This window comes from Rhinoraja longicauda, chromosome 14, assembly GCF_053455715.1.
Source record: "Rhinoraja longicauda isolate Sanriku21f chromosome 14, sRhiLon1.1, whole genome shotgun sequence".
Lineage (NCBI taxonomy): Eukaryota > Metazoa > Chordata > Chondrichthyes > Rajiformes > Arhynchobatidae > Rhinoraja > Rhinoraja longicauda.
Window position 1 is genome coordinate 49,918,635 of NC_135966.1, and position 12,638 is coordinate 49,931,272.

Consider the following 12,638-nt stretch of genomic DNA (forward strand, 5'->3'; position numbering starts at 1 on the left):
CTTAGACCATTTCAGAATCTGAGAATCACTGGCAATGCCACCATTTTGTGACCATCACTAATTGCCCTTGAGACAGTCGTGGTGAGCTACCTCCTTGAATCACTACAGCTGAAGGTGCAAACACTGTCCGAGAGAGTTCAAGGATTTAGGCTCAGTGACAACACATTTACAAATTAGAGTGGAATGCAAGCTGAAGAAGAGCTGTGTGATTCTGTGAGAGAAATGGAGATGGTTTATTCTCTGAAACCCTGCCTATGTTTTTCCAATATCAGCCAAGGTGGGCCAGCCACGTAATATAGATAGCAAAGCACAGATTCCTAAAAGAAACCTAATTCTCCAAGCCAGGGCAGATGTTGAACATGTAGCTGAACAAGGAGGCTCTTCAACACGGAGGTAATTCAGGTGAAGACCTAACACATTTCTACATGGGAGAAAGAAATTACATTCAAAGGTAGAGTCCAAGGGAAGACTAACCCTTCCTTCCCCCAAAATCACAAATACCTAATGCTTCATGCCAAAATGAGGCAGCAGAAGGAACTTTGTTGCAATTGCGAGATTAATTATGCAGTAAAAGAACAAGTATGGAGGAGATATAAAAACTGAACGAGAGAGGCAAGGAGATTGTATGAGAATGATCAGAGTCTGCAGAAGGGTCTCGACCCGAAACGTTCCTTCTCTCCAGAGATGCTGCCTCTCCCACTATTACTCCAGCATTTTGTGTCTATCTTTGGTGTAGAAACATAGAAACATAGAAACATAAACCAGCATCTGCGGTTACTTCCTACACGGAGGATTTCGTTATTGGAAATATAAGTGCCTGTGATCAAAGACCAGTCGCAGGGTAGGAGTAGTTAGTGGTCGTCAAAGGGATATATGTACCCATGGAGGCTGGAGTCGGAAATGAGCATCTTGCAGCTGTCATCACCACCAGTGCAGCAGAGAAAGAAGAAGTAATACCAATCAAGCAGCATAAAAATAGTCATGTCAAGTCAAGTCCATTTTATTTGTATAGCACATTTAAAAACAACCCACATTGACCAAAGTGCTGTACATCAGTTCAGGTACTAAGAAACGAACATAACAGCACATACATAACACATACAAACATAACAGCACATACATAAACAGTTCACAGAGCCCCCTCAGAGGGCCTCAAACGCTAGGGAGGAGAAATAGGTTTTGAGCCTGGACTTAAAGGTGTCGATGGAGGGGGCAGCTCTGATGGGGAGAGGGATGCTGTTCCACAGTCTAGGAGCTGCAACCGCAAAAGCGCGGTCACCCCTGAGCTTAAGCCTAGACCGCGGGATAGTCAGTAGCCCCAAGTCGGCCGACCTGAGGGACCTGGAGATAGAGTGGTGGGTTAGAAGATTTTTGATATGGGGGCGGGGCAAGCCCGTTTAGGGCTTTGTATGTGAATAGGAGGAGCTTGAAGTTGATTCTGTACTGTACTGGGAGCCAGTGGAGAGAGGCCAGAATCGGGGTGATGTGGTCCCTTTTACGGGTACCCGTCAGGAGTCTTGCTGCGGCGTTTTGGACCAATTGTAGGCGGGACAGGGATAATTGGCTGATCCTAGTGTATAGGGAGTTGCAGTAGTCTAGGCGGGAGGAAATGAATGCGTGAATGATTTTTTTCAATGTCGTCAAATTGGAGGAATGGTTTGATTGTAGCTATGGTACGAAGCTGGAAGAAGCTGGCTTTTACCACAGCGTTGACTTGCTTGTCAAATTTTAATGCAGTCAAATATCACGCCAAGGTTTTTGGTATGCAGTTTGACTAGGGAGGATAGGCTTCCGAGGCTGCCTGTTATCGTTTTGATGGAGTCAGGGGGGGCGAATAGGATGACCTCAGACTTGCTCTCATTTAGCTGAAGGAAGTTCTGTGCCATCCAACATTTTATGTCCTCAGGGCTGTGCATGAGGCTGATGAAATTTGACCGGTTGTTGGGTTTCAGGGGGAGATAAAGCTGTGTGTCATCAGCATAGCAGTGGAAAGAAATGCCGTGCCTTTGAATGATTTGGCCGAGGGGGAGCATGTACAGAGAGAAGAGAATGGGGCCTAGGATGGAGCCTTGTGGAACCCCGCAGGAGAGGCTAGCTGGGGAAGAGGAATAATTGCCTATGTTGATGGAGAAACTCCTATTTTTGAGGTAGGAAACAAACCAGCTCAGGGCAGTGCCATGAACGCCAACCCCGTACCGGAGACGGTCAATAAGGATGGTGTGGTCCACTGTATCGAACGCTGCGCTGAGGTCGAGAAGGAGCAAGATTGCACAGTCGCCGGTGTCAATAGATGGAGGGTGTGAGTTGTCTGTCTGCAAAGTTCATGCAGGTTGTCCCATGATCTGGACAAGATGCATCCAGCCTAAAGGAAGGATGGAAGGGGCAGAAATATAATTTCTGCACCTTCTATAAATAGGGGAGATGCTGACCTAGATGACCATAGATAGGGCACTGTTATTTGGAGAACATGGAACCTTAGTGGTGGTGGAAACCACTGAGAGAAAAGCATTTTAAAAAGCACAACATTGTAAGCGAATATCAGTGGGAAATTTAAGAAATGTAAACAATGGTTGGCAAAATTGATTGTGTTCTTTGAAAAGGTACCAGGCAGGATGCTGAGGGTGAATGTTGCTGCTGGTATGTCACAGTGACATTTGAAAGCTCTTGTTCACGCATCAAAAAATAAACATGACAGCAAATGAAAGCCTATAATGTGGAAGAGGTGGTGGCAATGTGACTGTGATGATCATGGCCACGGGACAAAAAGCAGACAGTGATGGTGACTGTTTATTCCAGAATGATGGTCAAACTGGGATCATTGGATATGTGTGAACAATCTGTGTTTCGGCACATGAGGTGCAATTTCAAAGAGTTGTTTAGTTCAGAGATACAGCATGGAAACAGGCCCTTTCGGCCCACCAGGTCCGCACCGACCAGCGACCCCGCACACTAACGCTATCCTACACACACTAGAGACAATTTACACTTATACCAAGCCAATCAACCTACAAACCTGTACGTCGTTGGAGTGTGGGAGGAAACCGAAGATCTCGATGAAAGCCCACATGGTCACAGAGAGAATGTACAAACTCCGTACAGACAGCACCCGTAGTCGGGATCGAACCCTGGTCTCCGGCGCTGCATTTACTGTAAGGCAGCAACTCTACCGCTGCACCACCGTGCCACACAAAAATTTTGATTTTCACTGTTTAGTTTAGTTTAGTTTAGAGATTCAGCGCGGAAACAGGCCCTTCGGCCCACCGAGTCCGCACCGACCAGCGATCCCCACACATTAACACCACCCTACACACACTAGGGACAGTTTTACATTTAAAGCAAGCCATGGTATAAACGAAGCTCAGAAACATAGCACCCAATGTTAAGCAGATTAACAGGCTTTTGGGCAACATAGACTGTGAGGTAAGCAGGCAGATCAAATCTATCACACAGTTACATGAAGTGTCACATTTTAGCAAGAAGAATGAGGAAAAGAAAACTTAATGGTGCAAATTTTTAAAGGTGCAATTTTAAAGGAGTGAAAGAACCAAGAGAGTCCACATGTATATCCACAGATCTCTATGGATGATGACATGTGAAAAATAATAGTTAAGATTCTGATTTGGTTGTGTTATGCGAGGGCCATTTCTCTTACACTTGTGATGCTTTCTTAAATAATAGAGGGATAGGCCACAAAGGATCTATACTAAATTACAGTATGTTTAAAACATTATCTAGAACATTGTAGGTAGACACAAAGTGCTGGAGTAACTCAGGGGGTCAGGCAGCATCTCTGCAGAGAAGGAATGGGTGACGTTTCGGGTCTAGACCATTCTTCAGACTGTCTTCGGTGTAAACCAGCATCTGCAGTTCCTTCCTACACATTTTATCGGAATGATGTTGGGCTTGGTGAACTTCAACATAAGGAGGCGAGATGGGAATGTTCTCCTTGGGGCACACAAAGTAGAGGGAACGTTCTAAAGAGACAATGAATAGTAGAGCAGATTAACCGTTTCCAGTGGCGGGTGGATTGAGAGTGAAGGGGAACAGATTTAAGATGATTGGCAAAAAGTATTTAACCCAAAATAAGACAATATATTTTTAAGGCAGCAAGTTGTGAGCTGGAACACATTGCGTGAAAGGAAGAAGTCACTGAAGAAAAAAACGCATCGTGAAGAAGAAATGTAAAATAGGCAAGCAGAAGGATTAATCCCAGAACCAAAGATCCAGCACAATAGTATTGTGTACAATCGCATTAGTTTCTACATATTCAATATAATCTCTTCCATTTATGTCAATTGAAGATTCAACAGTGGGAACTGCAAATTTGAGGAAATTACTACCATTTAATATCCAATTATTGTACATGATGACCGTTTCTTTCAAGTGTATGTCATTATTCACATTCCATATTATGTTTTTCCAGACGCACCCAAAGACATAACCACTCAAGTCAACGGTAGATCACAATGGGAAATCAAAGAGGGCGATTGGGTCTCTTTGACCTGCGGCAGCAGCAGCAGTAACCCTGAAGCCTCCTACACATGGTACAAGAGGGACCAAGGAGAAGATCAAGCATTTAATACCACGAATGGCACGCTGCTCTACCAAAGTATCTCACCAAGTGCTTCTGGACTCTACAAATGCACAGCGACAAACTACCTGGGAAATTTGAACTCGGAGACAGTGGAGATCCGTGTCCAATGTAAGAAATCATTGTTGTTGAGCAGTTTACGTTATTAATTTCACCCTGTGATAAGCTCAATGGAATTCTCATTTTTAAGTTGTCAAGAACCTTCCTCCAACCTTGAATCTCTCAGAATTATCCACAGTACATCGGTGGTATAACGCATCTTTATTATCTGAATGGTGTCAAGTTAGGAAAAGGGAAAGTACAAAGAGATCTGGGCGTCCTTGTTCATCGGTCACTTAAAGTTAGCATGCAGGTACAACAAGCAGTGAAGAAAGCTAATGGCATGTTGACCTTTATGACAAAAGGAGTTGAGTATAGGGGCAAAGAGGTCCTTCTGCAGTTGTACAGGGCCCTAGTGAGACCGCACCTGGAGTACTGTGTGAAGTTTTGGTCTCCAAATTTGAGGAAGGACATTCTTGCTATTGAGGGCGTGCAGCGTAGGTTCACTAGGTTAATTCCAGGAATGGCAGGACTGTCGTGTGTTGAAAGACTGGAGCGACTAGGCTTGTATACGCTGGAATTTAGAAGGATGAGAGGGGATCTTATTGAAACATATAAGATTATTAAGGGATTATTAAGAGATTATTAAGGGCAGGAAACATGTTCCCAATGTTGGGGGAGTCCAGACCAGGGGCCACAGTTTAAGAATAAGGGGTAGGCCATTTAGAACGGAGATGAGGAAAAACCTTTTCAGTCAGAGAGTGGTAAATCTGTGAAATTCTCTGCCTCAGAAGGCAGTGGAGGCCAATTCTCTGGATGCTTTCGAGAGAGGTGCCTTTCTGATAGCTAGATAGAGCTCTTAAAGATAGTGAAGTCAGGGGGTATGGGGAGAAGGCAGGAATGGGGTACTGATTGTGAATGATCAGCCATGATCACATTGAATGGCGGTGCTGGCTCAAAGGGCCAAATGGCCTACTCCTGCACCTATTGTCTATTGTCTATTGTTTATTGTCTATCTCTTGCAACCTAAATGGATCAATCGTTGCGGAAAAAAGGGACAGAAAGCGTGTATATGGAGTCACTGGTGGAGTGTGGCAACTGTGGGGGGTGAGAGTACACTCACCCCCTTCCCTTCACAATCATTCCCGTCACTGTTGGTTGTTGGACGACACTTGTTAGTGTGCTGCGCATCGTTGCACTTCCCTTCAAGAATCTGCCTGCCTTCATGTAGTCAGTGCACGGTTGACAATGTGCCAACGCATGCAACTGAATCACATCAGCACCTCCTCAGCAGAGCTGCATGAGTCTCATTCTGAGTGTACGTTTGTGATCGGGGCCCACCAAACTTCTCCTCATAAACTCACACCATGGAGTTAAACGTAAGAAAATAACTGCAGATGCTGGTACAAATCGAAGGTATTTATTCACAAAATGCTGGAGTAACTCAGCAGGTCCGGCAGCATCTCAGGAGAGAAGGAATGGGTGACATTTCGGGTCGAGACCCTTCTTAAGACTGTTAAGGAGTTAAGTTGTCGGCTCTGTTTTGTTCAGTCCACTGACGTTGCCCCACTTGCAGGGTATTTCTAGCATTTTTTCGGCTTTATTTGAGACATCCAGTGTCTGCGGTTTTCGAAGTGGATGCAACTGGATCACTTCCACACCTCCTGAGATCTGCAGTGTCCACACTCTGCCTGTATGTTTGTGACGGTACCACCAAATAAATAACTGCTTCAGAAACTCACATCATCCAGCTAAGTTGTCAACTCTGTTTTGCCACTGATGTTATAAGTTTCGTAAGGTCATAAGTGATAGGAGCAGAATTAAGCCATTCGGCCTATCAAGTCTTCTTCGCCATTCAATCATGGCTGATCTATCTTACCCTCCAAACCCCATTCTCCTGCCTTCTCCCCATAACCCCTAAAGAGAAGAATATTGGGTGCTTGGTGGTTGACATGCGATTGATGTCTGACCAGCAGAGTATTTCCAGCATTTTGGGGCTTTGTTTGAGACATCAATCATCTGTGGTTTGTGAGGAGGTGCTTCTCCATCCTCTTCTTACCTAGTTTTGCTGCAATCTCCGAATACATGGCCTCAAAGACCACAATGTCATCCCAGGTATTCCTTGCTCCACTTAGCATTCCCAGATGTCAGTGGGGATATGGCGTTATAAGGAGATTTGAGAACATCATTCAATCTTCTTTTCTCTTTGCCTATTAACCTCCTCCTGTGGCAGAGCTAAAGAGAAGAGTATTGGGTGCTTGTTGGTGGACATGCGATCAATGTTGTCGTTGCAACATGACCGACTGAACGTGACTCAGCTCCTATTCAGAATGTTGCTCTCTCTGAATTCTAAGCCGTAAGACATAAAATATTTTACTTTTATTTGCACCCCAAAATGTAACCATTCAAGTGGAAGACAGATCACAATTGGAGATCAAAGAGGGAGACAAAGTATCTTTGACATGTGTCAGTGATAGTGACCCTGAAGCCACCTACTCCTGGTACGAGGGACAAAGGTCAAGTTCAAGCTCTTAATTCCGATTTTGACACTCTGCTCTTCCAAAGTATTTCACAAAATGCCTCTGGATTGTACAGGTGCTCAGCAACAAACTACCTGGGCTCAGAGCTCAGAGGCAATGGAGATACGTGTTCAATGTAAGAAATCGCTGTTGAGAGGTTTACGTTGTTAATTGTATCTTGTGGCACACTCAATTGTGTTGTCCTTATATAAAGTATCAAAAACCTTCCTCTAATCTTGAACCTCTTAGATATAGTCACCTTTCATCACTAATTTGAAGCGCCTCTTACAACTTAAATGGCTATATCATCATCGAGGCAGAGGGAGGGAAGGAGGGGGAAAGAGAGATAGGGTGAAAGAAATTCCCATAACCTTTTCAACATACTAACGCCATTTTGTATGGAAATCTGGTCAGAGCCACAGTAAATGGAATTTAATCCAGACAATTGTGAGGCAATGTTTTTTGAGATCTCAAATACTAACAGTGAATGATAGGGATCTCAGAATGTACAGGATCTCAGGATGTCCAGACATCCTGAATGGTGAGACATCCGGTATCCAAGATATTTTCAGCATTTTAATGGTACGGGGGAAGATACTGTTCCCCCAAAACACTGATTACACTGCGAGAGGCATAGCTAACCCCGAGTTTTGCTTACTATAATGGCGGACGTTACGCTCCTTTGCGTACTACTCCTCAGTATAGGCGATTTCAGCGGAGTGGTCCATCTTGCTCCTCTAGTATCTTTGGTGCTACCCAACCACTGCTCAGAAAGGCACATCATCGAGCTGAGTTGTTAACTCTGTTTTGCTCGGTCCATTGATGTCACCTGGCCTGCAGAGTATTTCAAGCATTTTGCGGCCTTTATTCAGTCTGTGATGTGCTCTCCTCAGTAGCATCATTCACGGGCTTAGCTTCTCCAGATGTCTGTGGGAAATTGACTTTTCTACAAGGAACATTGAGAACATGCTTTGGTCTATTTTTCTTCTGTCTACCTGGTAATCTGTGGTGGCAGTGGTGGCAGTGCTCAGAGAAGGGTATACAATCAATACCGCCTGCACTGCAGAGCTGACAGAATGTTACTCTGATCCCTCTGGGACTGGTGCACACTCTGTATTCTAAGTCATAAGACATTAAATACATTAAATCAGTCAACAAGACTTGCCCAGCGTAGCTGAGTGAGTGTGACCAGGCTGTCAATGCTGTGGATGTACTGCTCTCTGTATTACCAGCCATTACACACAGAATTCATTTACTTTTAGATGCACCCAAAAATGTAACCGTTCAAGTGGAAGGCACGTCACAATTGGATATCAAAGAGGGAGACACGGTCTCTCTGACCTGTGACAGTAACAGTGATCCGGACCCCACCCACACCTGGTACAAGAGCGACAAAGGTCAAGTTCAAACTCTTGATTCCAAGAACTGCACTCTGATCTTCCGAAACATTTCACAAAGTTCTTCAGGATTCTACAGCTGCACAGCAGCAAACTACCTGGGAAATCTGAGCTCAGAGGCAGTGGAGATACGTGTTCAATGTAAGAAACCATTGCTGCTTATGTTGTTAATATCATCCTGTGACAAGCTCAGTTGTAATGATATAATATAAATAGACATTGGCTTCCTCTAACAGTGCTATTCTACTGCTTGCCTCACAACCCAAATGGTTAGATTTACTGCAGACGCAGAGCGAGAATGAGAGACCTGTTCATTACCTTCACAATAGAATGGTGCCTTTCTGTACTGAATGTAATCAAGTTGTAAATCAATTGATAATCCCAAACATGTAACCACGATGAAATAATGAATAAGAACTGCAAGTGGACGTGCAGCTTCTTTGTTGACCAACATTGACTGTGCACTGCAATGGAAGCCAAAAGACCATGAGAAGGTTATTTTCTAACCACGTTCCAGGAGCTCCTGCCTGTTATCTGTAAACCTGACACCATTCTATTTGACGCACTTTTGGCCCACTCCTTCCCAGCGAAGTCCATTTCCATGTCAAAGCCTGCACAGACCCCCAGGATCAGCACACTGACAGTATTATTTTCCAGAGGCTCAATATCTCAGGGATACAAAGAGCAGGGCGTGCAGCACAGTGGTGCAGGTGCAGAGCCATTGCCTCACTGCGCTAGCGACTGCTGGCGATCCTGACCTCGGTTGCTGTCCATGTGGAGTTTGCACGTTCTCCCTGTGACTGCGTGGATTTCCTTGCATGGATTCCCTCTCATCTTACCAGGTGCACTGTCATGGAGGTCCTAATTGTACTGAGGAAGACGTAACATTGGAGCTACAATAATCATGTCACTTACTACTTTACTCTCTGTGGAGCTGACGCTACTTAATATACAAAGTGTGTTCTCACCAGGCCCCTGTTATGAACAGGAATGAGAGCAGAGGGCTGTAGGGCAAAGCCTCTTTGGGGACAGTTTAGAAACATAGAAAATAGGTGCAGGAGGAGGCCATTTGGCCCTTCGAGCCAGCACCGCCATTCAATGTGATCACGGCTGATCATCCACAATCAGTAACCCGTGCCTGCCTTCTCCTCATATCCCTTGATTCCACTAGCCCCCAGAGCTCTATCTAAAAGTTTCTAGAAATAAATCAGCTTCCTAAAATGTCTGAGGGACATTATCTCCACAGGCTGATTTCCCCTGTAAGTTGTAACTGCGATTTGCTACCTGCTGCAGGCTGGTCTCCAGCCATGGAGCCTTTGTTGGGGTGAGTTGGTTATGGAGGTGAGGCCACAGAGGCACTGGTCTCCTTTCCATTAGGATCACTGCTGCTACTGCTGTCTGATGGATGCCACTGTCTTAGCTTGCAGCCACATTTCATTCCCTTACTAGTCTCTGCCTGTCTCATAGAGTCAGAAACTCTCATCATCGAGCAGAATTGCCAGCTGTGTTTCACCTCTCTCCACTGCTGTTGCCCGGCTTGCTGAGTATTTATGGCACTCTGCGGCTTCCTGTCAGATTTCTGACATCAGCAGTCTGTGAGTTGGTGCACGCCTTCCTCTCTTTTCCCACCTGCTCCCACTGCATGGGCCCAATCCTCTCAGCATCTTCCTGAACGCTCCTTCTCCACGCCGACAGTTCATGGGCCGGAGATTCCAGGACACAATGGCAATGATGTGTTTCTACCAGGAGGTTTTGAGAAAATCCATGAATCTTTTTTTTCTCTCTGTCGGTTAATCTCTTCCTGTGCCTGAGCTCACAATCAAATGACTGATTTGAGAGTCAGGTGTGGTGGCATGTGGTCAACAAGACTTGCCCAGCGTAGCTGAGTGAGTGTGACCAGGCTGTCAATGCTGTGGATGTACTGCTCTCTGTATTACCAGCCATTACACACAGAATTCATTTACTTTTAGATGCACCCAAAAATGTAACCGTTCAAGTGGAAGGCACGTCACAATTGGATATCAAAGAGGGAGACACGGTCTCTCTGACCTGTGCCAGTAACAGTGACCCGGACCCCACCCACACCTGGTACAAGAGCGACAAAGGTCAAGTTCAAACTCTTGATTCCAAGAACTGCACTCTGATCTTCCGAAACATTTCACAAAGTTCTTCAGGATTTTACAGCTGCAGAGCAGCAAACTACCTGGGAAATCTGAGCTCAGAGGCAGTGGAGATACGTGTTCAATGTAAGAAACGACAGGATGTTTTGAGAAAATCCATGAATCTTTCTTGTCTGTCTGCCTTTTAATCTCTTCCTGTGCCTGAGCTCAGAAACAAATGATTAATTTGAGATGGACACAAAATGCTGGAGTATCTCAGCGGGACAGCCAGCATCACTAGATAGCTGGAATGGGTACCGTTTCGGGTCAAGACCCTTCTTCAGGCTGAGAGTCAGGTTAGAGGGAGATGCAGTGATAAGAAAGTATAAGAAAATAACTGCAGATGCTGGTACAAATCGAAGGTATTTATTCACAAAATGCTGGAGTAACTCAGCAGGTCAGGCAGCATCTCAGGAGAGAAGGAATGGGTGTCGTTTCGGGTCGAGACCCTTCTTCAGACTGAAGAAGTCTGAAGTCCTTCTCTCCGGAGATGCTGCCTGACCTGCTGAGTTACTCCAGCATTTTGTGAATACATACCAGTGATAGGAAAGTGTAATTTGTGAGAACGGGACATCAAAGGGGATAGAAAATCAAGGAAAATGTAGAATTGATCATTGTAAGCTGGAAGAAGGTGAGGTGGTGGTAGAGTCGGTGAGTAGGAGGAATCACAGAGGGGGAGCAGCGAGGGAGGATGATGCAGATCTCTGTCGGAGAGAGGAGGAGAACTTCTTCAAGGTTGGCACACCTTGAGGAGATTTCACAGTGGAGCAGATGAAATGTGGAGGAAGGAACAGCAACTGCTGGTTTAAACCGAAGATTGACACCATTTGAGAATCAGGTGTGCTGGCAAGAGTATACAATCAATGCTGCCTGCACTGCAGAGCTGACTGAATGTGACTCTGATCCCACTGGGAATGGTGCACACTCTCTATTCTAAGTCAAAAGACATTAAATCGACCCCCGACATCAGTCTGAAGAAGGGTCTCGACCCGAAACGTCACCCATTCCTTCTCTCCCGAGATGCTGCCTGACCTGCTGAGTTACTCCAGCATTTTGTGAATAAATACATTAAATTGTTCAACAAGGCTTGTCCAACATAGCTGAGTGAGTGTGACCAGGCTGTCAATGTTGTGGATGTACTGCTCTCTGTGTTACCAGCCATTACACACAGAATTCATTTACTTTTAGATGTTCCCAAAAATGTAACCGTTCAAGTGGAAGGCACGTCACAATTGGGGATCAAAGAGGGAGACACGGTCTCTCTGACCTGTGCCAGTAACAGTGATCCTGAATCCACCTACACCTGGGAGAAGCAGGACAAAGGAGAATTTAAGGTTTTTAATCACACGAATGGCACTCTGCTCTTCCAAAGTATTTCACAAAGTGCTTCTGGATTCTACAAATGCACCGCAGCAAACTACCTGGGACATCAGAGCTCAGAAGCACTGGAGATACGTGTTCAATGTGAGAAATCATTTTAGTCCTGGATTTTCTTTTATTGATTTCATCCCATTTTAAGGTGCACAGTTAGTTCTGCTATCATACAATAATTATGTTTCTCAGAAGCTTGTGTAATAGCAAAGTGCATTATATAACCAATTACATAGAAACATAGAAAATAGGTGCAGGAGGAGGCTATTTGGCCCTTGGCCAGCACCGCCATTCATTGTGATCATGGCTGATCATCTACAATCAGTAACCCGTGCCTGCCTTCTTCCCATATCCCTTGATTCCACTAGCCCCTAGAGCTTCATCTAACTCTCTTTTAAATTCATCCATGATTTGGCCCCACTGCCTTGGTGGCAGAGAATTCCACAAATTCACAACTCTCTGGGTGAAAAAGTTTCTTTTCACCTCAGTTTTAAATGGCCTTCCCTTTATTCTTAGACTGTGTCCCCTGGTTCTGGACTCGCCCATCATTAGGAGCATCTTT

At 45.0% G+C, this 12,638-nt stretch overlaps 1 protein-coding gene across 1 annotated transcript in view; it reads left to right on the forward strand.

Moving 5' to 3' along the window:
• The window catches only part of LOC144600253 (B-cell receptor CD22-like), a 60,823-nt gene that overhangs the window by 31,396 nt on the left and 16,789 nt on the right, over positions 1 to 12,638 (forward strand). The window contains exons 5-8 of the mRNA XM_078411815.1: positions 4,424 to 4,702; positions 8,412 to 8,687; positions 10,517 to 10,792; positions 11,894 to 12,169. Coding sequence (XP_078267941.1) covers positions 4,424 to 4,702; positions 8,412 to 8,687; positions 10,517 to 10,792; positions 11,894 to 12,169 — 1,107 coding nt within the window. The remainder of the gene's footprint in view (positions 1 to 4,423; positions 4,703 to 8,411; positions 8,688 to 10,516; positions 10,793 to 11,893; positions 12,170 to 12,638) is intronic.